Source organism: Glossina fuscipes, unplaced genomic scaffold, assembly GCF_014805625.2.
Source record: "Glossina fuscipes isolate IAEA_lab_2018 unplaced genomic scaffold, Yale_Gfus_2 26, whole genome shotgun sequence".
In the NCBI taxonomy this organism is placed as follows: domain Eukaryota; kingdom Metazoa; phylum Arthropoda; class Insecta; order Diptera; family Glossinidae; genus Glossina; species Glossina fuscipes.
The window spans coordinates 5,084,568-5,106,727 of NW_023998421.1; the positions used below are offsets into that span (position 1 = coordinate 5,084,568).

Genomic DNA, 22,160 nt, shown 5'->3' on the forward strand with positions numbered 1-22,160 from the left:
ATCGAAACCAGCAGCTGTTTATTTGAAAGTATTTGTTTAAAGAAAAAATCACACTTTCAGAAAACAATAACGCGTTGATTCCTTTAGAAGGTGCAAACAAACAACTTTCTTAAAAACCTCAAGAACGGATTTTAATTTTTTTCAAATTGCATTTATTGAAAACGCGATTGACCTTGAAGAATATTAATGACAAATTTAGCTTTTCATTGCTCATAAATACATACACTTATCGAATACATGTATGTGAATATAATTTAAAACCTCTACGTATATAACTGTTCTTTCAATTTCATTTTTTTCACTTTTCTATCCAGTGCCTATGACATGCAAGAGAGTGAAAGTGTCAAACATCGATAACCACATTTGTCTACCGACAGATAACTCAAACATATTTTCTTGAATCATTTGTGTCTTGTGGCAATGAATTGCTGTTTCTAACCGGAATTCGTTCATTCTCTTCGGAACGGATAAATCTTAGGTTTCGTCTTTTACTATTGCTCTTAGAAAATTAGATAAAGTCTGCACTTTTCCTGTTATCCAATAAAAAATCTTTCGATCCGATGGTTCCATAGCCAGAAGATAAAGCATTTTTTATTTTTCACGCAGATATTCAGTGGACGAATGGAAGACATGAAAAGGTTCGTTAGAAAATATTGGAGTCCTTTGGGATTTTTAACGTGGGTTTCCGCTCTTCTCGCATCTTATAAACCGAAGTTATAGTACTTGGTGATGTACAGCATCACACTACCACAGCTCATCCACACTATAGCTAAAAGTATTCGTTGAATCTTTGGACCTCTCTTAAGATTCTGAACCGATTTAGTCAAGCCGGTTTATCGCTGTCTCTTGAAGATCTAGTGGTAAACAAGACCACAGCAGAAGGTTGAAATTTTGTGTGTATATTATCAATTCACGCACTCTTCCTCGTCCTCCTGGACGGTAGTGATATCATTTAACACCCATGCATTTGCTTTCTTTCGAACTACATCAAAGCCTTTGCCTGTGGCAACGAGCTACAGGCATTAAACCATTTGAAGCGAACATTCACCCAACTATCGCAGACATAACCCAACCAATTTTGGGCATAGCGATTAACGATTGAACCCATCGTTTGCGTCAGGGGTTTCAAAGTCGTAGTGGACATAATTGCAATATCTAAGCACAGATTAATTTGATACGTCAAGATGATTTTTCTTTTAGAATTTATCACTCTTAATGAAAGACCACTGAAAGACCCCCATACCTGCATTCCACAATTTTTTACTAATATATTTTGTTTGTATCCGTAACAGGCAGAGAGACATGTTTGGGTACATGTGGCTAAATAGACTATTGAAAGATAGACGCGCTAAATGAGATTAAAGGGGGTCTGGTCCATTAAGAGGCATGAAAAAGATCTAAAATACTAGGAGGCCCAATAATAAAGAGAAGGCAAGAACGTTATAAAGTGTGAAACAAATCATTGTTGATACAAATGCTGGAAGCATTTAATCGCTTCTTTCTCTTTAATCACTCATTACATCAATCAGTTAATTTCAATTTTGATTGATTTACAAAGTTAACATCGTGTTATGCAATGAAAAGATTTCCCAATTTAATCTGTAAAAATTATTATTCGACATTGAAGGACACTTATTGGGGCACATTAGCAAATTGTATGCATGTTGGTGTGTAACCGCACTAAAAATTATTCAATTTACAATTGTACACTAATTTGAATCGCTTACGACACAAGCAATTGTTTCTTGGAGTTTTTTTTTTTTTTTTTTTTATACTTTTCCTTTTTTTCAAATGCATTATAATTTATTGAGTTGAGGTCAAGTGAATGGTTTTTGGGTTTTAGGTTTTTCTGTAATTTTTATTATTGTTTTTATTTTTTAATTCATTTAAAATATATAAGTATGCAAGCGTTTATTGTGAATAAGTAAGTATCTTTATAAAAAAAGAAACCCTTTCCAGTTATATAATAAATAAAATTGTAAATATATAAAAACAAAGAAGAGGTAGGAAAGGCGCGCGCACTCTTAAATGAGTCGCTGTATATTCCATTGGTTATCTTTGTGAAAGGTCAACAAACATAAATTTTTAATATATTTCAGAGTGTACGCTATTGTAAATCAATGTTTACTTTGCAAAAAATAAAACAAGTAAGCAAATTATATTCGGATCTTGCCGAATCTTTTCTACCCTATCTCTTTTACCTTCAAAAAAAAAAAAAAAAAATTGAAAAAAGTAAAATTTCGATACTGCATAAAATGGGATGGGCGTGGACAAATCTTGCCTTATGATTATGAGTAATTAACAAAGAACCCTTTATTTCGCATGTTGAAAACAAAGATCCTCTTACAGCAACAACAGCCAAAAAAACCGATTAAAATGCTTATGCGTAATTTATAAACACAACCTACGTTCTTTAACGAGAACTTAAAAAAGTACAATGGAAGAACGATCCAAAGCGTCTAGACAACAAACCCATTAACAACTTTTTTCATTTTTCTACTTTTTTAAAGTATGTGCGCCGAACGTGTGTGACTGAAAAACGCAGAAGCCATTCATTGAAGTGAAACTTACATCTAATATTGGTTTTGACTCAAGGAAGCTGCGAATGGTTTGCAGACGTTGAGAGAAGCCGCTGTAGGTTAACCTTTGTCTCACTGAATTCCTTTCCCTATATACCTATGCTCTTTTCGCATATCTAAAACATACGCACACATGTTGCTGTAAAATAATCCCTAAGTACCTTCATACATGCACTTCTATTATTCCCGTACATTAGGACGAAATATTTAGAACCGGGTTCTATATGAGTACATCTTTTCCGTAGTCGTCATGTTAGCACAAAACGTTAAAACATTTTTAACACGAAAAGTATACACTATTTTAATTAAAATTTATTTAAAGTTAAAAAAAAAAACACTAAGTAACACTAAGTTACTGTCTTACACATCTGAAAATCTGCAAACTTTTTTAAAATTCTTTCAATTTTTAGCTCTTTTCGATCATATTTCAACTTTGGCTGAAGTAATCAGGTAGAAAAATATGTAAAGAACGAAGTTTTAAATTTTTATTAAAGGCAGAGAGACAGACAACGCACCTTTGCTCAGATGAAAGATATTGCAAGGCAACAAGTTCCATTGTTTTATCGCTAAGCTATCTAAAGCAAAGCTGATCTAGATTTGTAAACCGAGTTTAAGTGAAAATGCGTTTCTTCTCACAGTTTCGTAAATTCTATAGAAATATTTGCAGAGTTACGCTTAATAAAGTTCGTTCAACACGTACCTGTGTGTGTATTTTCAAATTTTTTCAATAAAAAGATTTTTTAAAATAAATAAATAACTTATTAAATATAATTAATCATTCAATTTAAAGCAAAAACGATTGATTAGTGCTTAATTAAATAAGATTTATTTTTAATTAAATTCTTTTTTTTATTTTATTTTTTCATATTTGAAGCTCTGGGTTTTATTACTCACTTCTGTGCCTTTGTTTTAAAAAATTTTAATTAAGTAAATATTTAAGCGTTTTGCTATAAAAGCAAAAAAAAAAAATAAATAAATAAATAAATAAATAAATGAAATATTTCGTATTAAATTGTTGTTTTTGTTATTCTTTCGCTGCATTGAAGCGCATATGTGAACCTCGGTTTTGTGTTCAAGCAGTGCTTCGCCTTGTCTAATTGCTGTTTATTACAGACTGAGAGTTTATCCAATGATTCATTCAACTACCTTAAGGCTAATAAACCCTAATTATAAAGTTAAAAATATATTTGAATATTATGTGAAAAAATCTTTTAGTTTCACATTCAAAACAAGAAGACTGGGGACATGCTAAAGTTGTCCTTCCGATTGTAACACACACACACACACATATATATACATCAGCGACTCTGTGCTCTTGATAAGTCCAAATTTTAAGGTCCGTCCGCTTTGCTTCTATTTCTGGAGAGCGCGTATTTACAAAAGTGTACATAGGAAGGGGTTATGTTTTCAATATTGATTCTATTCAATCTTTGCAAAAACAATTCTTGCTTTTTAGGGTTAAAAAATTTAATTAGGTATTTACTTATCCATGTGCCACCGCTTGCAAATAAGTTCCTACTTGGATATTGTCCTTCGCAGCAGAACACATAGAAGCGCCGGTTTATCTTAGGCGTTACTTTCATGACAAAGTTGATAAATGGCAACTTGACTCACCGGCTTTGTTAAATTAGATCAATTTCAATATTCCTAGCTATCCGTTAAGGAATTTCGATGTTCTCAAACTCCAACTATGAACATTTAAGCTTATTTAAAGTTCTCTTGCGAAATCTACATGGGATTTATAACGTAATCAAGTTATCGGACCCGTGCTGGTACACTTCTTAATATTCATATGATGTTGGCGTCGTGTTTAAAATGAAATTTAAAATTCTGCATTATCGCGCTCACATCCGCCAATGTACTAAATAATGGTGCTACTGTTTTGCTATAGGATATCCCATCATCGGCAGACTTTGGAATGTTCGTTTTGATTAATTGTTCACGTGGTACACAGAAATAAATACTAAGCCTTTCACCTTAAGCATTGTCTAATCGAGCTGCATCAACATATGCGATTAAATAAATAAAATAAAAACAAGTCAAGAATTTACAGTGGGACACGATCCACCATTAAATAGCCTAAACCACTTCCCTTAATACAATCATACATACAACGACAACGAGCGGTCCAATGCGAACCATTTTCAATAGCCCAAAACATGTCGATATAGCAAATTTAATCAAAATGTCTCGAAAATTGCGACCTGTAGGTTAAACAGAAGAAAACAAGACGGACAAGCACACGGACAGCTTAGATCCACTTAGAAAGTCACTGCGAATCGACCGGTATAATAAAAGGTGGCTCTATCTCAAGTCCTTTTGCGTGTTGCATACATTCGCACAGACATCCCGTACCACAAGTCGCGTATATTGTAGAAGGGAAAACGTGACATAGATGAGCTAAATTCGTGGCTGTAGCCGCACAATTCGCATATGCTTAGTCGGCATGTACTATGCCTTGGCCGACAAAGTACTTACAACAGCTACGACGAAGCAACGCACTAACCTCGCGAACATAAACTTCGTAGTCACAACTCTTATCTCCTCGGCTACGCAGCAGTCCAAGAAGTTCTTCTGAGAGAAACTGATTGCCGTTTCCTTGAGACGCGAAAAGAAAAATATTAAAATACAAACCCTTTAGATAGACACATTTGAAAAGGCGCAACGCTATAAAGTCCTCTAAATATTCCGTGTAAAAAATCATGCCAACCAATCTAGATGTAGTCGTACCACCAGAAGATTTCACGAGAATATGCTTCTTCGCGCTTATGCATTAATTGGATTGATTACAGATTAGCTTTAAAAATAACTTTGATTTTTATATTTGACAAGATTTTATTACATTGTGCGCTTTCAAATTTTAAATGAAAGGCAAAATATTCCCATTCATCTTGCATTAAATTAAAATTAGTCTACACTCCGATCTTTCTCAACGACTACGTTAGATTACATGATAAGGCCAGTTAGCGATCTTTTTAACACAGCAGTCCATTAAAATGTGAATCTATAGCAAATAAATTGCTTATTGTATTATAATCTCGTTTTGTCTTTACCTGTTGGTTCGAAGCAGGTAATCGTAAATATTATCATTTAACGCCCGCGCGTATAGCAAACTTTTTTTAATCTGCATTATCCCCTGCTTATAATTCCATTTTACGAGAGATAGAAATAAAACAAGTATTATAATAACATATATATTGCTTTAGTAAGTAATCACTCTGCATAATGAGTTATTACTTAGTTGTTCGCAATTGAAAATTTTAAACAAAAAAAATCGAGAAAACTATGCTTCCTTTAGTTGTAATTAGCAAATTCTGCGATACGCAGATCTATTCGCGGTTTTAAGCGAATCGCAGACACTTTCAAAAATGATCTATGACTGTGGGCTACGAGTGCATGTAAGTAGTGGTGAGGTGAACCTACTTATAGAAAATCAGGAAGAGCTCGATGTAGAAAGCTATGCTTATCGAGAGATACCTAATAGCCTAATATGTTTACGTGTTACGCGCACATCGAGGCCTAACAGCGCTTTGATAATTCGAAACTTCGAGGTAACAACAGACTTCACCGTGCTCGCCGAAGATCCGCACTCAAAGGTCAGGCAAGAAGGCATTAATTCCAGGAGTCTGGTGGGACGTGCATGGTATACCAAAAGCAGTCCTACTTTTGCACAATCTAACCTTCGTGGACAGTCACAATTCGTGAGTTGTTGTCCTATTTTCCGGTTTACGCCATGCTACACAATTTTTGCGATATTTTGGGAAATCAGATCGTGTTCAACGGAAGACTAACTACATGGGCAAATGGATCAAGTCTCAATTAGAAGCAAGGTTCAATTCAATCACATTTGAGGACTTCCTCCCCCACTATTGAGTTTTATGTTTTTGATAGTCGAAGCAATATTTTGGAGCGAGAATAGAAAGCACTACGTGGTTCCAAATAAATACAACTGTTACCACAACGCATGCAATGTGGGCTTAATGAACCACTTGTACTCTTCTTTGGATTCATTTTATATGCTGACTGCTGCTGATAAAATGTATAATCTTTCCAGCAAATAATAGCGTGAATAAATGGATATTCAGAATGTTGTGGGTATTTGGTAAAGATTACTTTTTATCAATCCATGCAAATAGATACGTGGTCTTCAACTTCTTCAAGTTAATATAAATAAAACGGAATTTCGAATAAAAATCATACATCATTTATTCAATGCACTACAATCTCATACTAAAGCAAACAATGAAAAGGACATTTATTTGCGTAACTTCTTCATGGAGCAACCTTGACCTTGGAAACCATCGTTAGTTGGCACAGGATTGGAATCATTTTCAACTACGCGATCGCTAATTGGCTTAACGGAACGATCGAAAGTTAACTGCCCAAATTTATAATCATAATCCGGGACACCTCGGGCCTTAACCTTTTTAACTCCTTTGGTATCTAATTGATTTTCCTTTTTTTTCTTGCCATCTAAACGTACTCCTGCGCCTTTGAATGTTTCGATCACTTCCTCCATAACATGATCTTGCGACGCTTCATCTGTTTTCTTTTCTTCGACTTTTTCTTTATATCCCACAGGAGCTTCAAAATCCACATTCATATCGCATTCTATAATGCTAACCGCATCGCCTGGTTTTGTTTCCAAAACGCGCAACTCATAGACTTTCTTGTTGTATTTGATGGCTATGATATCACCAGTAGTTAGACAAGCGAAATTACGTAAAGCATTTTCCAAAACCGCCTTCGGATTAGTAATGTCCAAAAAGTCAACACTGAAAGGTTGAAATTTGGAGACTTTGGCCACTGGCAGCGAGACATTTTCAATTGCAAGTATGTCACCCTCTATCAAAAACAAATTAACCATCATCCAATAAGGCAAGTAACATTTTCCTTCTTCGGCTACAAACTCCAGAACGCCAGCATGAGTATGGCGAGAATCTTTAAGGTTCGTCAATTTGAATAGCATTGGATACTCAATATTTAAACGGGTAAGGGAATCTAAGGCCGACGCAGGCATGATTATTTTGCCACCATTCTCTATTTCTTGTCGCTCATTACCGGGCATCATCGACACTGAAAAACATTTATAAGAAGCCTTGAAAACGCGTCCTGCGTCCGGGAACATCATATTGAATCCGCTAAATTGAAACATGTTCTATATTTTTATATAGAACACTTTCTCTTTAATTACGTTTCAAACGGAGTTCTTATCAAAACCTAATTCTGGCTTCTCCTGATTATTGAAAAATTATAAAATTCTCAGCACAATCTTTTTTTTTTTAACTTGTCTTGATGACTGAAAAAACCCTGCGATGTATTTTCGTGTATACTATAGTGTTGCAAAACGTCATAACTTCTGTTAGAACTTTTCAATCGATGCAAAAAAAATTTCCTCTGCACTGTACAATAATGTAAAAAATCCGTATGATCCAAAATTTGACTTTTTATTGCGTAAACGCTGCCTACAGAAACCTAGCTGCAACTATAATCGCCAAAAATAAAGTAAACAAAAAGCTTTCAGGGCAAACGATTTGAGAGACAGACAGAGAGAGAGAGAGAGAGAGAGAGAGAAACAGACAGAGAGTAGAAATAAACAGAATTTGCATTGGCAAAAAGATTGAGAGGGAAATAATTCAATTATTGTCATTGTTGTTGTTAAAATTAGCGAGAGCGAAATAATGTATGGCTTCCAAAACTGTCAAGTGCGTCTACGCATAGAATTATTCACCTCCCATTTTTCTTCACTCATCTAATAAAGCTTACAGTGTTTTAACGACTTTTTCGTGTTTTCCAATCTAAGCTTAATCGGAAATGAATAAAACCCGTCTTTTGCTTTGAGACTTTACTGTTCTAATCCGCGGTAAGAAACTGCCTTTGCGCTAAATTTTCTAGATAAGTAACCTGTGCACGGGTGTAAATTGAAAGAAGCTTTTATCGTTGACATCGAAGCTACTACTGTTAAACTTTCGAAACCACAACCGACGAATGGGATATGATGGAGCAGCATCACCACCAGCTTCTGGACGTGTTTGATGGCTTTCGGCAACAGATATCTTCAAATCCAACAACAACAAAAATGAATGTTGAAAATGTAATTTTGAGTGTCCCATGAACAGTGTGAGGCTTTTGTCTATCATTTAACAGAATTGAATCCCTTTAGTCTGTTATTTAACAGAATTGAATCCCTTTTGTCGGTTAAGTTGGGCATTTAACCATTTATTTATTATAAGCGACTCTGCTTTGCCTTTCAACAGGGAATTTAGCGAATTTAGTCCAGGCGTTGTGAGCGCATATTATTCAGCTTGTAAAGCGCTTATTACAACACGATCACTTTTTCATCTAAATTATACTGCGAATATAGATGCATGAAATAAATGTACTTACGTTTAATTTCTTACAATTTCTTTATATTCTTTCCTTCAGTTCGTCTTTTATACACTTTTATACAATTTCATTATATATCTTAAATTTACTTAACACTAGTAATTTTTAATACAATACGAAATTTAATTTATTGCATAATTTTTGACTTTTTTTTCTTTTATACACTTTGTTACAATTTCCTTATATATCATAAATTTATTGGTTGCGGTTAGATGATATAGTCCTTTGAGTTGTTTCCTGTTACTTCAAAATGGTTAGTTAATATGTGAAGAATTTCGCATTTCGTGTATTGACAGCAGCGTAATGTTACTCACTCGGGTAGTCCAATGGTAACATAATACTTCTTAAATGAGAGGTGTGTCACGCCGAGTAAAATAATAAACAATCAATAATAATAAATGGACAACTGTTGTTTTATGTAGAGGAATTTCAAAACTATATGTACATTGTTATGTACATTGATCCGCCTGAGTGGCCGAAGGCGAGGAATCTCGACTAGCAAGTCAATGGTCGTGGGTTCGAATCTCAAGTGCAGTAGAGTTTTTAATAATAAAAGCCGATAGCCTTAGATGCTAGTGCTTTTAAGAGTTTAGTCTTAGAATTTATTTCTCTGGCGAAATTAATAATAATAATAATAATAATAATATGTACATTGATTTTTCCCATCTCTTTACCATGTTTACCTGTAAAAGTCGCTGATCATAATTTTTTTGCCAACACCTAACACTTATTATTATTTTGAATTAAAAGTTCGTCATCTTTTTAGTACCCCATGTAACATTAAAGGGATAATTAAAAATTTAAATATTAAGTACTCGAGATTATAATGAAAAAGTCATAATTATTTTAAATACTTGTAAAAGTGAAAGGGCGTGTAAGCAAAGAATTTTTTTAATTAAATTATACGTACACGTGAAGGTGCATTCATTGATAGTGATATGAATGATTTAATAACTGAATTTGTATGCAGCATTTCGCATGTGTTACGTATTTGGCACCAACTTTTACTTCCTCGATCTGACAAACAAAATCAAAACTGAACTAAATCACCCGCGAAATATTAATTAATTAACAAAAAAAAAAATTTTGAATGTAGAGCACATTTCATTTTTATTATTCATTTTCAAATGCAATACAAATGACAAACTTATATTCGCTTTATGTCGAATCCCCGACATACACTATAGTCCAACGCATGGATAAGAAGGAGAAATGAGATAGTGGAAAAGCGCGTAAAGACTAACTATAGAAAAGATCACTTATGAAATGAGATATCGGGTTCGACTTTTTAACTTCTTTTATGAAATGGAATGAATACTTTTTAAATATCCGGTCAAGCTTTTGCGTTCATCTTCGCCCCAATATGCTGAAAGGCTTCAAAATCCGAATACAAGACACTTGGCAAAAAATATCCTCTTTTCGTCAGTTATAGAAGTGCTTTCGAATAGTTTTAGCTAAATTGTTTTTCGCATTACAGCTTTAGAAGGCAAACAACATGGCGTGTGATCCGAAATTTAAACCGAGTTATAAACGGAAAGTTGGATAAAGAGAAAAATGGACAGATGGATCTATAATTCCGAAGGTAGCCCATCGAAGGAAAACTCAGAGCTACAAATTTGTCTAAAACGAACTGTGACTTATAGAACAAAGTTGGACATAAACAAATGGAAAGACCGATGAATAGGAAAAAGTTTATAGACCTTAGCATGAGGCATTAGCGGCGAAGGAATTAAGTCTGGGAATGACGAGCAAATGTTCAAGTCAAAGAACGATGATGATTGAGTGGATGGATGCATGGACGCATAAGGGCATAAGTTAATTAACGAACGTGAAGATGTGCGGGAAAAACTGTGAAAAAAAATGAATGCGTAGAGAATCATTATGAACGATGGATATATAAACGAATAATAGCAAGGACTAGATATATTATGTTATACTAGCAGACTCTTTGGTGTGTATTTCTATAACATACAAACTATTTAACAAATTTAGTACGCTTCCGTTCCTCAGTGAGTTATTGTATAATGTAATGAAACCAACATTTATTGTTTAACATAACGTTTTGTCTTTCATTACACATTACGTTAGAAATCCCGTTTTGATTACAAAAATCTTACGAAAATAAAAAAAAATAAAAAAAAAAAATTGCTGAAAAATAACATTAAAAAAGAAAACATAAAATAAATGTATAAATGTAGCAATTGTTTGGTTTGGTGGTCACACAATGAAATCACGATTTTTTCACATAGTTCGTGTATGCGTGTGTTGTGTGTGTGTGTGTGTATGTAACAAGAGATTAATTATACTCTATATTTTTTCTCCTTTTTGCAGAACGTGTTCAGTGAGCATTAAGAAGAGTTGCATATAGACAAAAACAAAGAAAAAAAAAAGAAAAAAAAAGAAAAACAGGCACGAGTTTCGCTCGTTTATAATAGACATCGCATAAACGTCTGTAAACTATGCGAAATATTGCGTACATAACCAAATATATAACTAAAGGAATTTTTTACACATGTTTATTGGTGTTCGTTTTATTATATTTCTCTTAACAGAAATAGAAAAGAATTCACCTAAGCCTTAATTACCATTAACAATCAAACCAAAATTTATAAACATGTTATCGAATCAAGCATACACATATATACACGCGAACCCTAAACACATGTTTGAAAAATTGAACATTCTTATTGCTAACAAAATTCGAGATAATTGCCATTATGTATAGCAGTAGTAGTAGTAGTAGTAGTAGTAGTAGTGGTAGTTGCTGTCACATGCAATTTTATACCAGACAAAGCGCAAATATCGTATCGCATCTGAAGGCAAAAAAACTAATTCGTGTTCATACAGAGTTTTGGTAGTTTGTTACAAAATTTTCAAATTCAAATATAGTCAATTGTATGAAAACAAGCAACAAACAACAAATATACAAACACCAGCACAGTTCAATTACAAATTAAAGCAAAATGCTTTTAGTAATCAAAGGATGTAAAAATTTGCCCATAGGTAAGTGTTGCTATCCACAACAGGTAACCATTTTTCGGGAAAACAAAACTATGCGAGGCCCCTACCCATTACGATCCTCTAGTAAATCTCCGTCATACTGTTTTTGTATTGATTCGATTTCAATGCAGATTTCAAACATTCTGCTGCCTTTTCTCTAAAGTTAATCATTGTTCTGCTTCGTCGTATTTTCCTTCCTTTTTTTCCTTTTTTGCGTTTCGCATCATTTTCCTCTAAAACCCTCTTGGTTTCGTTGAACGTAGAGATATTTTTATTTTATTATATTATTTTAAATGCAAAACTGCAAGGCCTATGCTAAAGTGTGGAGATTAGGCAATCGTTCTAAAGTAATCAACAGTTTGCCGATTTTTTGTTATTTAGATCAAATCGACGTAAGAATTATTCCGCAAGAAACTACTGAATTTTACATGCAACGTTTTTAGTTTGTTTTCATGTTGCGTGAAAATGACTCAATTACATTATTTTCTCCCCCAAAACTTTTCCCCGTATTCATTTAATAGGCGGAAGCGACTGAAAATTTGCGATTGATCGTTTGTTATGTACATAAATACTGTAACTAATTTTACAATGTATGATCGGCTACTCATGCGAAGAAGAACTTGCGATTGAATTGAATCAATTAGGATGAAATAATTCTTGCCCGGCACAGTTATCTGAACATCACTTTGATAGGAAGCAGTATTAGCCCTGGCTTGAACAATTAAGATTGGGGTTAGGCATGTTGTCTAGTAGCCTCGTTGTCGTACGGGGCATCATCCAAGCAAATTTGTCATCACAGTGGCGTACTGCTCGAATCTTATATATAAGCAAATATAATTCATAGTATAAAGTGGCATTGGGGCTTCTCTCCTCTCCCGCCAAAGTTTCAAACTTCATTTTTGCTCTCTATTCCACTGACAGTTTTCGTCCCTCCTACTAGAGATTTGAAAAATTCCAAAATTTATATAACACGATTAAATTCTCATCAACTACATTAAGTGAATATATTTTTTAAGTCGCAAAGTTACTTCGTAGCCTTATTACGCAATTATTTTCCGGAATCATCTGCGATAATCCAAAGCATCAAAAAGTTACAAGTGAAAATCATTTCTATGGCGTCGTGTTCATGCTTTGTATTTATTGAAATTACTTTTTGGAAAAACGCGTAATTGGTCGTGCACTTATTAAATGCAAGGAGACCTTCAGCGAAGACTACTAGTGACAATAATCGATGCATTTAAACCGGAGGCTTGTAACGCTCGCCACACGCCGAGCACTGGGAGATGGTATCCCACGCACTCTTTCCTCCTTTTTGTTAACACCAATTTTTATAAGTGATTTCAGTTTGATGTTTATGAGGATCCCCAAAAGTAGATGCTGCCGTGGACAACTTCTCAAAAGAATAATTAGTAGTTCGAGGCGGAATTAGTAGAATATAAGAAAGAAATATCACAAGCAGCAGTGGGTACGGTAGACATTAAATGAATATATTGTTGGATTTCCTAATTATTTTTTAAACCTGACTTAAAATTTATATTAATTACGGCCGCACATCTTTTCCGACAGCCACCTTCGAAACTTTGCATATATTTAAGTCGACCTTAACTGTTAAGAGAATTTGGCATCTTCTGTTTCTTCAGGTGTCCGAAGTTGCACAATGGTGAAGCTCTAGACTTAAAAAGTGGAGTGAAATTTGCGGATACTACACGCATAGACATGTTCCATGTATCGGACCACGCCTACTTTAACTTATTAACCAAAACATTTGTCAATGTAAAACGTAGTATAAAAAATTACCAAGAACTTATGAAAGTACAGCACAAAAGTGGCTCTAATCGAGACAAGTGAGACGGTCAGGACACAATCAACTGCTTCGCATTACAGCTATTTGAAATTTATAGCAAGCAAAAATATTTATTTATCTCGTTAGACTTTGTATACAATCTTCTTTTTCAGAATTCTAAGTAGTAGTAATGCCTGCGTTTCTTTCATTGTAAGCAAATTGCTTTCCGGTAACATTGCTCTATGAGGAAAGTAGATTTCCGTAATTTCATGCCTTCACAATGTGTCACGATAATGTAAGTATCAGCTTCCGATAGTTTATTTATCAGCAGTTCGCATAACATCATCAATTTCTCGTTACAATTTTTCTTAGAACGATTTCCACGTTAAAGTTCGATTTATTTAACATAACTTTGCTTTCCTGTGGCAAATCTGCTTTATATATACTTACAAGCATCCGCATGTACAATTCTGCTACGTGTGTATGCTTTGTATGAATATTTCGAACGACCTCAAGTGTGGCCTTCTTACATACGTTTACATACAAGAATGCTGGTTCTTTCACACAACCCTATATAGTGAATTTATTTCATATATATATATATATATATATATATATATATTGTGTGAATAGCTTAGCAGACGTAAACAACATTTTTACATATCCATATATATACAGACACTTACACACACACACATGTATAGGTTTAAGCATAAGTGTTGTGCAATATTATTCAAATGTTTTGTACACAAATCTTTAACGAAAGAAAATTAATCATTCGACACTATTTTGGTTAAAGAAAATTGTCACGATTTCTTACTGATATTGCGCCACAAAAATTTTCTGTGTCTACTCGTAAAAACAAATCATGTACTGCCAGTCACTATGACTAGCGGACTGGTAAGTTGGTGATCCGTTCATGAGTACTTGCATTCAATACAAAATTTCAACAGTTGTGGGTGTTAAATGTTCAACGTGGCTTATATTTGCGGTTACATTACATGTCATGTGAAGAAAATTGACGAAAAATAATCGATTAATGTGCAGCACATTTAGCATTGCTTTCAAAACTACACGGATTGGCGGAATTCTTAAGAACACATTCTTGCAAACACATTTTCTCGTTTTCTTTTGTTTTGCTTTTGTTTAATAGTCTAGCACACATATTTAATTGTCAATTACTTGCAAATTACCAGTGAAAATGAATTTTTTTTAAAGGGACATTACAACTTATAATCAACACCGCTGACGGTAAAAGGATATATTAAGTTTGAGCGTATGTGTGCAACATCCAGAACGACTTGAGGCAGAGTATGCTTTTATTATGCCGATCGATTCAGAATCATTTTCTAAAGCGACTTAAGCTTGTCTCGTCCATCTGTCCATCCGTCCAATCTTGTCTTCTTGCAATATTTGATATATTTTGATGGCGTGTACTGATCGGATGATCACTTCCTCTACCCCTTCTCATATAACGTCTGCATTTGAAACGTCGTTACGTGAATACCTGTAAGGTGGTATATGACCGTGGCCTACTATAATGTTCTTACTTGTTAGTGTGAGAAATTTTTTTTAAAAGTCGATCGATTTCATTAATATTTGTTAAACCTTTGCTTTGGAATGTGAAAAGCAAATCCAACTAAATCTGATAAAAATGATTACTTTTATTTAATACTTTTGGGTAAATAATTAAAAATTTAATTAATCGTTTACCAATCTTTTTAATTTAAAAGGTATATGCGCCCCTCCAAAATGCTTATATGATCCCTGTGAGTAGTAAAACGCCCAGCAACCTTTAGACTTTAATAAAATTTATTAAACGAGTTAATAGCGTAATGTATTGTTACTATTTTTAAGACTGGCCATCACCAACACTACCCAAAAAAACTTCATTATGTACTAAATTTAAACAATGCAACACCGGGGCACCACTGCGAGCACATGGGGCGTTTTTGCTTTGTTTTGTTTTTTTTATTTATTTATTTTGTTTTTTTTTTTTTTTTTTTGTACAACAACTAACACATACAAATGTACTCACCTTCACGTTGGCTAAGAAAGAGCCATGAAAAAATTTTTGGTTAAGTTTCATTTTGTACACGTACCAAATGAAAATGTGTGCAACTCAAACTGTAATGCATGTAATTTTCCTTAAAAAATTAAATAAAAAAAAATAAAAAAAAAAAAATAGTTGCTGTATTTATAGGTTACTCCATAGGTAGTAGTAGTAGTAGTAGGTATATAAGAGTAAATGAGTTCGAAAGTATTTTAAATGTAGGAAGTGATCAAAAACTCTAAAAAATGAAAGTAAAAATTTGATTATGCACTCTTATCGTAGAAGTACATACACATACACGCATACATGCATCTGTCGATATGTCCATAGACTTGCTCTCCAGGTTACTAGGAAAGCATAGCAAATGTCCATTGAGACAGTTACGATTTGGCATGGTTTCATAACTTTTATTTCGGTCCGTAATCAATTAAATGTTAATTAAATCTTATGCTCCGCTTATGTAAGCCCAAGAAAGTATTGTAAAATAACTGCTTGCAAGTCAAGGTTAAAGCATGAAAATTAACCAACGTTTACATAACTTTTAATATACTTTTACATTTTTAACTTTTCACTTTGGTAAGACGTATTATGACTACGTCTACGAAAACCTAAGATACCCGTTCTTAAAACTTATTTGGAATAATTAACAACTTCCATCATTATTTATGAGTAACATTCTTCTACGTCTCAATACACATTACCGAACGTTACGAGCGGCATTCATTTGTCAAAACTTTTATAGCACACGGGACGTATTTTCAAAGACTCCAAATAGTACATATATTGTTGATCAGCAACAAATTCTGAATCGATTTAATTGCGTCCATCCGTCCATATGTCTGCGTATTGTCTGCTGTAAGAATTCTTCCGGTCGCAAAAGGGGAAATTTGCCACAAACATTAGAAGTTCTTGCAAGCAGGTTGTTATTCAAATTTGGCCAAATCAGTCAATGGGTACGCCCACAGTAAAGCCACATTGAAAAATACTGAAATTTCATTCTTTTGTAAAACACTTTACAACATTCAGCAAGAAGCTTCAAATACCGTGTACATATAATTGATCTAATCTGAACCGTTGTACACATGTTTGCCAGTCCGTCTGCTCCGTCCGTTAGTCTGTCAATGGCTGTGGTGAATGCTCTCAGGGTCGCAGAAACGGAGATATCTGCTTCAGGCATTCGATATATATTTCCACTTTTATACAAAAATAGAAAAAATCGGCCACGCCTACCCGAAAGTATAGAGCATATAAATGCAGTTTATCCTTTTTTCTAGATTCCCTCGCAGCCAAATAGAATTTTTTTTGGGTGCAACCATCAGCAGTTTGCAGCTTAAGGTGTAAAGCTCTTGGGCTGCATTTATGTACACATACTGTCACGTGCAATTTTCTTCTGCTTTAATTATATGGCAAAGAGGGCTAAAGTAAAAATGATGTTGATCGATTTGCAAAGTAATTTGTTTCTCTCCTCAGGCATCCATTTAAGGGAGTAAGCTTCAAATCTAATCACAAGTCAAGCGTGTTCCTTATATATATTAAATTTGGGCGAATGCATCCAAATGTATCCCCCATGATATGCAAGCACTTTTCATTAAAGCGATCGATTCAGAATTACTTTCTGATTGTGTTTGAGCGCGCCCGTCTGTCATTCCGTCTTGTTTCCTTGATTTTGACCTATAGGCCACAATTTTTGAAATATTTTAATGAAATCTAGTATAGTCACATGTTCTCCAAGGAGGAAGACTTATGGAAAAGTTTCGAATTGCACCACTTCTTCGAACGATTATGACAAACGTCTAAGTTTGAAAAGTCATTATATGACTAACTGTTGGGTGCTGCAGTAGGGTATTGAATGCTGAGGCATTCTATATTGTTTTTTCTTGTCAACAGTATAAAATTATGCTAAATAAACCTACTTTAAAAAAAAAGTCACCCTTGTTTTTGAACATAGTGCTCTTTTAAAACAATGGAACGGAGAGAATTACATATAAATTGAAGTATTCTTGTTAAGCTATGTACTCGAGATCCTTTTTACAATGACGCTGGCGCACGCTTCCGATAGGATTTAGACGAATGCTTTATATAAGCTGCAAGTTATAGTTCAACGGCAGCTGAAGCGGGTAAGATGAGCTCTAAAGCTCATTCTGCTTTCCTTTTCGTAAACTCTCTTATTCATATCTAAAATAACGGATTGTAAATTAGAGGCTCTTCCCATCATCACTGTCTCAACAAGAAATCATTCGATATTACGAATCTTAATCCTTCAGTGAAGAACGCAATAATAATAGAACGTAAATTGAAAAGCATATTTGACTCGCAACAAATCTCTTACATAACATTTTTAGATATCAAAATATTTCGATTTTCTTCATAAAACCTTCGCTTGCATTCGATTTATCTCGATTTGTATCTTAATTGTTTGAATATAAAGAGAAGAAGTTGAAAATGTAATAATAATAACAACAATAGGCATAAAAAATTTACCTTAACCATCATCAAGATAAAATGGCTAAAGAAATTCGTTAATAATTGCGTATCGAAAACAATTGATTTCAGTTTTAACCCACAAGCAAACCTATCACAAAACATTTCAATTTTAGATATTTACCTTCTTTTGACTTTTTGTTATGTACTCTTACGTTTTTTGCATTCTTATTGTTTGCCTTAGTATAATATTTTGGATGCGTCAGGTGTAAGGTCATCGTTTCATTTGCACTGGCACGAGTCACTCAATAGCAATCAAAGCAAACAATTATATAAAAATCTTTATTGTCTTCGTTGAAGAATTGTTTGAATTATTCTTATCTCATAATTGTAATTTTGATGGCATTTCTTGTTATTGATATCCAAATTGCTTTAATATTGCATTTAATGAGAATAATTATTAAATTAAACAATTATTCATTTGTTGATTTTTCCCTTTTCCTTTTCATTAAAAAGGTGTGTAAGGGGCATTAAATTTTATAACAAATGTCAAGACTATTGGTTACCCTTTACTGCGATAATAATTGAGAAACCTATACAATAACTATACCGTTCTTACTCTACTAATTCGCTGAATGCCTACGAAGAAGAAGAAGAAGGAGAAAAATAAATTTCAATTCATAATCCGCTAACATCACGATTCATCTCTTGCAACCTCAGAAGATGCTGTCTAAATGTACCGCATGCAATGATAACCTATATAAAATTAACGTAGGTGAGCAGTTCCTTATCTACATTTGGAACTTTACAATCACCTCCTTGTCTTATTTTCTTTGTCCGTGCGAATATTAGGTTGCTTCTGCTGTCCCTACCGTCTCTTGAGAAACGTAGATTTGTTCTTGGCGTTTCCTTTCTAATTAAAGTAATAAATGGTGCTATTGACTCGCCTTCATTACTTGGTGAAATAAGCTAACCGGTCCCTAACCGCTTCTCTAGGCACTTTATCTTGGTTAACCTTAATCAGTGTAAATTTAATTATGAGCTGTTCAATCCGCTCAGAGTCGTTTGCAAGAACCTAAATGACGTCTACCACTTATTCTCGTTATCGGACTCTTTAAAGTCCATTAAAGCATTGCTTATTGCTTAATACGCGCGATTTAAACTAGCTTTTATCCTTAAAAAGTCGTTACGTTTCGAAAGTGAATTATTGTCAATTTATTATCGGTTGCCAGGCTTATGCATGTTTGCGATGGCTTAGGGGTTCATTTGCAATTTGGTCCTGTACCGGTTGTAAGTGTGCTCCTATGCTGACAGTGTACATGCTTTTTTTCTTTTTCTTTTTTTTTTCTTCTTATTTGTTTTATTATGTTTATACTCAATTTTATTGTTAATTAATATAAAATTTGCATTAAGAGCTAATTGAACTCGACTGTTATTTGTTTAATTGAGTTTCTAGTATAAGTGAAATAAAATAAATAAATAAATTAGTACATGTGTTCGTCGTTCCCCGCTTCACAAATTGCCTATATGTGTTCGTCAGGATAGCCATGTTTTTTGATATTTTATGCTCCCAAAATTTGGCCGCTTACCACGCAATCCTCTCTTTTTTAAAGCTTGTCATCAGAATATATAACAACTCAAAGACAAACTGTGAACCTACGTCACGCATTCCTTTTACCTACACAACATATTCACTCTTTCATGAAGCGGTGACGTATATACATACATGCATTCGCGCTTGTCATCTTCACGCTAACACATGGCACACACTACGATACAACTCATTGCGCTATAACATCTCATAATCATTAGGTAAATAGACAAAATCTTGCAACATGTTAACACCAAAACATTGTGAACAGAAAAAAAATAAATAAATAAAACCCAATAAGAAAATAATTTGACAAGAAATAGTTATCGCTGAGCGATCATAACTATGTGTCTGACACGTTAACACCCAATATATACACATATGTATTTCTACAGTTAAGCTAAATGGCGTCTTCATTCAGGTTCAAGGAAAGAAGTTCGCTGCGCAGCGAATCATCTGTTGGTGATTTGCAGAGAATACAAGAAGAAGAAAAAGGTATTTCATAACCTTTGTATCTCGCTTTCTTTCCTTTTAAGGAGAGGGTATACTGTTATAATTGTGTGTGTGATTTGAAAATTCTAGAACTATCCATCACCAAAATTTTAAGCCGCAATAGCCGAATATTGAAACTTCGACGATCATGAAATTGATGATGGGAAGTTAAAGCATATCTCATTTGCCTCGCCCGTATTTATTTCGTATTCAAAAAAGAAAAAAAACTGCAGCTTAGCGCATATTCCCCGCATCGTAACTGATTACGATTCCCCGACCAATTCGCTCACTCTTACCAAACAGTGAAACGAATCTAAAATTACTACAAAAGATGTTGTCTTAATATATCAGGACTATATAGGAGTTTCTAACAGGAATGACACCGCTCTCGATCCAATAGCACACGAAATTTACAAAAATTCCTGCAATTTTTACATAAACCGGGTTCGGTAAAAATGTTGCAAATCCATTATATACTCAATGGAGATGAGTGGGCGATTGCCTTTGCACAATGCCTAAATAATATTGAAGAATTTGTAAAGTGAGAGGATACAGAGCCATATGGAATACGTTTTTCTTAAATATTAACTTGATTTAAGAAGAAATTTATACTCTTGACGACGTCAAATGGTCTTGTATCACCTCTAAAGTATTTATATATGCAATGTTATTAACTGCGTAAATTTATATTGACAAAATGATGAAAATTTTGAAGGCTTTGTTTCGAGATAGAAAGCTCAATGAAGATTGCATTCATTACTATCATTAGCTAACTTTTTATTGAAAATGGACTTATTCCACTTTCTAAGGAAGCAACTCTTAGAATTCGTGGTGACGGATGAATTCAGACCTTTTTACCCTTCTACGTGTCTGATTTATCATGTATAATGAGTGATAAATAGATTTTCTTTTCAATTTTGGTATGAAAGCATTTGGTGGCAAAGCATAAATTCCAAATTTAATTATGATATTATGTAATACATATGTTTTGATAAATGATATCGTTAAAAAAAGGCCTTTTTGAGTCATATAAAAGATTAGATTTCCCATAAGAAACTTTTGGGTATCATTTTGGATTACTGAAAAGATCGCTTAGGAAGTGTGAAATCCTCTAGTCCACCGTCGATAGCTCGTTATTTATATTTTATTAAAACGTAAACGCAATTACGCATCAACGCATCAACATATCCGTCTTTCTTTACTTCTTTCTTTATATTCTTCTATATCTCTCATTTAATCACGCAGCTACCGCTCGACTAACCTGTGCGACTTTTAAATCCAATGTTAACTGAAGACGATTAATAAACCTGAATCCTTATCCTACACGGACCCTAATGTAGTTACTTGCTAATGTGATGATGATGACGATCGAGAGAAAAGGAACTGGGGATCTAACTTCTCTTCGAAGGATTGGCGTGGCCATCACACTCGGAGTCAGCTGGTATGTGATATCCGATTTAATTCGGTGCCATACTTCTACACGGCCTTAAATATCAAGTTAGAACGGGACAAACTTGAGAAATTTGCAAAATTTTCAACAACAGCGAGCGTGTAAAAACTTCTAACTTCCGCATTAAACTTTTAACTGAGAACTTTATTGACATGTCACCAAAAAAACGTTTACCACAAATATTGCACGGATGCACCGACGTGTATGTCCAGGTTAACCAAATTTATTTATTTATTAGTTATTCACTAAATACATTTTAAATATTTTATATAATCCCCATCCTCCGATGGCGGATACAACAAAGTCATAAGCGAATATATGTTCTCTCTAAGATGATTTGCAATCAATCAAAACGTAGCACATGCACAGCATAGGTTAACAAACGAAACTGAACTGAATGGCTA

The 22,160-nt window shown here is 34.0% G+C and overlaps 1 protein-coding gene across 2 annotated transcripts; it reads right to left on the reverse strand.

Moving 5' to 3' along the window:
* Window positions 1–6,831: 6,831 nt before the first annotated feature.
* LOC119635480 (ubiquitin fusion degradation protein 1 homolog) lies at window positions 6,832–7,857 on the reverse strand. 2 transcript variants are annotated; one of them, XM_038030293.1, is made up of 2 exons: window positions 7,774–7,857; window positions 6,832–7,655 (listed from the first exon to the last, which is right to left on the reverse strand). In XM_038030293.1, exon 2 carries the CDS (start codon window positions 7,648–7,650, stop codon window positions 6,835–6,837), a length of 816 nt encoding a protein of 271 aa, XP_037886221.1. In that variant the 5' UTR covers window positions 7,651–7,655; window positions 7,774–7,857; the 3' UTR covers window positions 6,832–6,834. The 2 variants fall into 2 exon arrangements, with proteins under 2 accessions (XP_037886221.1, XP_037886220.1); XM_038030292.1 differs by having other exon boundaries at window positions 6,832–7,857.
* Window positions 7,858–22,160: the final 14,303 nt, after the last annotated feature.

Bases quoted from the DNA above. Each gene is read 5' to 3' on its own strand.
- LOC119635480 (XM_038030292.1), bottom strand. From the start codon at position 7,734: ATGTTTCAATTTAGCGGATTCAATATGATGTTCCCGGACGCAGGACGC.